Source organism: Panicum virgatum, chromosome 5K (assembly GCF_016808335.1).
Source record: "Panicum virgatum strain AP13 chromosome 5K, P.virgatum_v5, whole genome shotgun sequence".
Lineage (NCBI taxonomy): Eukaryota > Viridiplantae > Streptophyta > Magnoliopsida > Poales > Poaceae > Panicum > Panicum virgatum.
This window is the reverse complement of record NC_053140.1, coordinates 2,791,952-2,796,293: the sequence shown is the minus strand read 5'-3', so window position 1 is coordinate 2,796,293 and position 4,342 is coordinate 2,791,952. Positions and strand designations below refer to the sequence as shown.

The window sequence follows — 4,342 nt, the reverse complement described above, 5'->3', positions numbered from 1 at the left end:
CTGGCCGCCGCCGCCCCCGACCCCCTCCTCTATGGCCGGCGGCCATGGATCCGCCTCACTACCCAGTAATCCCGAATCATAAGACCGCCGCCGCCCTCCACCACGCCGGCCGCTGGCGACCTCGCCGGCGGCCGCTCCCCCCCACCTACCACCCCTTCCCGCCCCCTCCCCTAGCTCGCTAGCTGCCACGCCCCCTCTCCTGGCTCGAGGTAGAAGATGAACAGGGGCAGGGCGGGCGCCACGGCGGCGGTTCTGCGATAGGTCGACGGAAAATCGCACATGTTATAAATAGATTTCCCCCCGCAAGTCTCCACCAGCGTCACCATTCGCGCGCGTCGCTCTCAGCCGAGGCTCACGCCCGGCTGAAATTCCTGCGCAAGTTTGGCCAACAACCCATCCGTGTCCCCCCGCAAACCTGCTCGAAGCAGCAGGCCTGGACTGGTTGGTGACCTGGGCACTGCTAGCTCTCCTCCCCCGATTGATTTGATCGGGTCAAACAAAACGACCCGCGCCGCGTAATCGTTTTACCCGCACGTAGGAGTAGCTAGTATCATCAGCTCACCCTGCTCGGAGACAGCCCGCCCACTTGGTCTCCTCGAGAGAGCAAGCGTGTGCGGCCTTGAAGGCGTCGTCCGGCCGCACGACTGCACGATGGCCAGGGGTTCCCGGGCGGACGGGGAGGAAGAGGACGACCGCCGCGGGGAATTTCGGGGTCGCACACCGGCTGTCTCTGACTTGGTACGATGCAGGCGGGTACAAGGGCATGGTGGAATGGTCAAGGCTGGACGGAGAGAGGAGGCCCCCGGCAGACGGCAGCGGCCGGTCACCGCCGTGGCCGACAGGCGGCAGCCCCCGGCGACGCGACCCTGTTGGATTGGAACACCGCGGGGGCGCCGCCCGTCGCCGTCGCCGCGGCAAGGGGGAGCACCGTCACCCCGCTGACAACGGCAAGCGGCGAGCGACGTCCTCCGACTCGAGCGTCCATGCGTGACGGATTGACAGCGCCCGTTTTGTCATGGGGTGAAAGGACTGAATGATATTGTTGTTACGGCAAGAACATTAGAACACGCGATGTGCTGCTGAGCTACTTGCTTCACAGATTTCTGAATGATTTCTGACATTAATTTACAATTGTCACAACAACAGCACAAGGAAGCTCATGCAACAACCGACAGCTAGCTGTTCAGGGCTCCGGGCTAATTCAGTACATCTGAGCTCATTTTGCACGAACCTAGCAAGCCCTTCACCTCTAAGCTCTCTCCCCCTTGCTATAAATAACACCACAATTATCACCACAACAAGTGAAGCTATCTGAATGGAACCGCACAATTGGTCTCCATTAGGAACTAATGAACAATAAGAAATACACTAACAACAGCAGCAACAATCCCTCCAAGTTAGCGATGTTAAGCATCAGCGCCAGCCCTAGAGCTTCAGGGTAAGCTCCAGGTCGTCCGATCCAGAGTCGTCATGGATCCGCTCGCCTTCCCACGCCCTCACCAGTCCAGGGGCCTGCTGCGCGCCGTTCGTGCTGCTTCCAAAAGCAAACTCATCCGAGATGGCATCCATCATGTGAACATCCGAGGGTCGTGGCATGCCTGGGATCGCAGGGGAGCATGTGCCGCTTTGCCCCGGGGTGCACATCCTTGATGAGTTGACAACTGGGATAGATTCTTTAAAGACGCTGAACGGATTAGTGGACACGAGGCTAAATGTAGGGGAATTCGGACTGGTCGATGAGATTTGGATGCCGGCAAGCCATGCCGGGTCAGGCGCCATAGATCTCCCGGGGCTGGGCGGGGTGGAATTGACTATAGAGGGGCTGTTTGCACCGTGCCATGGAGGCTGGATGGCTGATTCATCCCAATCTGTCTTCATCCGAGGTGTTCGGGCAGATGGTGAGCTTAGCGGAGGAGTAACAGGAGCACTGATGGAGCCACCATGGATCAATAGAGGTGGTAGAAGCGGGTGTTTCTTTGATGGAGTACCGTTGGAGAATGTCTTGAGCCAAGGTAGGATAGGGTTGCCATCGATACCATTAGCCATTTCATTAGGAGGGAGGAAGGGTGAAGATGCACCACTGGGGAATGAAGAGGAAGTAGGGCTCGCATTGTATGATGCCCGTGGACTTAGTTGGTAGGACGAGCATGGGCTTGGTGATACGGAACACCCAATTGCATCCATGCGTTCTTGAGGCTTGCTTCCCTGCGGGGCATAAAAACAAAGACATGATTAGTTCTTATGTCACTGACTAAAACCATTCAGTTTTGTTTCAGTGCAGAACAAGATGAATAAACTAACAGAACCAATCTGCTGCCAGAAGTAGCATAGCTGGACATGCTATGAATCAATTATTATCCAGTGAGTAGTAGCCAGAATAGTTCAGGGAACGATCACTCATGCAGCGGCTTGTGCAAGGCTCACAATGCAAATCTTAAGGAGTTCTTTAAAAAAATAGCGAATCCTATTCTTCAGTATTGATTGAAACACACATGCAGAGATGACCACTTGATAAAATTCTACGGTGATATCCCAAATTATTAGTCATTTTAACTTTTCTAGATTCATAGATTTTGCTATGCACCTAGACATAATACATATGTAGATGCATAGCAAAGTCTATGAAAGAGCAACGATACACAAGTGCCAAGCAAGTAAACAATGATCAACATTTTGCCTCAGTACAGTCCGCGCACAGCCTAGCGCCAGATGACTTGTGAGCCACTACTAGTTTAAAGCAATGGCACGGTGTCAACCTGCTCTAACTGTCTATCATACCAGTGGAATTCCACCAACCAATCAAGCAATTCGGTATTGAAATAGGTTCAGCGAATTGTCTATTGGTAGGTACTGATCCGAAGTGCTGTACAGGACTGCAGACTGCAGGACCAGCACCGAAATGTTGGAATATATCATCACGAACTGCTGGAGGAGCAGTAGCAGATGCCTCTGCCTTCCAATGACCATCCAGTCCACTCCCCAGGCCCGGCAGCCCCGGAGGAGAACGAGAATCCAGCACCATCTCCGGCCAAATTTGTAGCGACGCGAACGGGATTCCACGAACGCGTCAACACTTCACCCACCACACCACCCGTGCGCGGCCCAGACTGGCATCCCGCGCCTTTTGCCCCCCCCGCGCCACGTGCAGCACCCACCCACCCACCAAAAAATGGACACAGAAAAAAAAAGAGGAAAAAAACCAGCAAGCTAGCTAGCTTCACAGTTCACACCGCCCCGACCCACGGCGCAGCCGGCCAGCGCCGACGAGCTTGCGGGAGCCTAGCAAGCGAAGCTGCGGCGCCGCGAATCGATGGGTGGAGGTGAGATCGAGAGGGAAGGGAGGGAATCGGCCGGAGCCGCGGGCGCGGGGAGACGAGATCTGGCGGCGCGGTACCTTGCGGTAGGTGGTGCCGTCGGGCTCGACGACCCATCCCGCCTCGTTGCAGAGCGCCTTGAGCACCTCGTTGTTGTCGCAGTGCTTGGGCAGCTTGTAGCCGCCGTGCGCGCGGAGGCCCGAGAAGATCTTGGCGGCGATCGCGCGCCGCCGCCGCTCCCGGCGCTTGTTGTTCTCCCGCTCCCTCCACGTGGGCATCCGCCCCGCCCCCGCCACCCCAAGCGCCCCTCCTCCGCCTCCCCCGCCACTCGCCATGCCGAGCTCGCTGAGGAGAAGAAGGGGAAGGGGACGAGACCGGCCGCCCGGGTCGCCGCCTCGCTTGGGTGGGAGGAGCGCGAGCGAGCGGGCGAGGACGCGAGGTGGGGAGGGGGGGAGAAAGCGTGCGGCGAGGCGAGGCGAGAAGAGATCACACGGAAAGGCAGCGCACGCTCTAGGGGTGGGTGGGGTGAGGGGAGCAGTGGCGTGAGCCTTGAAAGGCTCCCCGGCCCGCGGTGGCGGACGACAAGGCCCCTCGATTTCCGGGTATCCACGCGCCTGCCACCGCAGACGGGGAGGCTGGCCTGGCGTGCGGGTGAAGTGAAGCGAGCGGGGTCCGGGGGCAGAACGGGAAAATGGGAGCGCCACCACCACCCACTGACCCACAAGGCCACAAGCCACAACACTAGCATACGAGTAGTAGACCAGAGAGCGGCAGCCCACGAAGCGTGTCTCCGCCGCGCGCGCCCCGGTCCACGTCGAGGGGCGCTGCACGTGGGGCGCCAGTGGGCTCCGGGCCCCACCTGGCGGCCGGAGTTTTCGGGCTGGGGGTGGAGTACTAGTACGAGAGGGAGCGGACCCGGCCCGCGGGGGCGGATGACGGGCCCCACCGCGGGGAGAGGGACACGTGAGCGGGCCCACCGCTTGCTTTCGGGATCACGCCTTTATTTTCTTTCCTTGCTCCCGTTTATA

The 4,342-nt window shown here is 58.6% G+C and overlaps 1 protein-coding gene across 1 annotated transcript; it reads right to left on the bottom strand.

Moving 5' to 3' along the window:
• Positions 1 to 1,085: 1,085 nt before the first annotated feature.
• Positions 1,086 to 3,845, bottom strand: LOC120705658 (protein BZR1 homolog 2-like). The gene is made up of 2 exons (XM_039990112.1): positions 3,395 to 3,845; positions 1,086 to 2,205 (listed from the first exon to the last, which is right to left on the bottom strand). Exons 1-2 carry the CDS (start codon positions 3,647 to 3,649, stop codon positions 1,426 to 1,428), a joined length of 1,035 nt encoding a protein of 344 aa, XP_039846046.1. The 5' UTR covers positions 3,650 to 3,845; the 3' UTR covers positions 1,086 to 1,425.
• Positions 3,846 to 4,342: the final 497 nt, after the last annotated feature.

What these genes read in the sequence shown, in the direction of transcription:
- LOC120705658 (XM_039990112.1), bottom strand. Translation starts at nt 3,649, where the DNA reads ATGGCGAGTGGCGGGGGAGGCGGAGGAGGGGCGCTTGGGGTGGCGGGG. An exon ending in ACGGCACCACCTACCGCAAG is followed by an intron (nt 2,206 to 3,394) that starts GTACCGCGCCGC and finishes TATGCCCCGCAG; the next exon opens with GGAAGCAAGCCTCAAGAACG.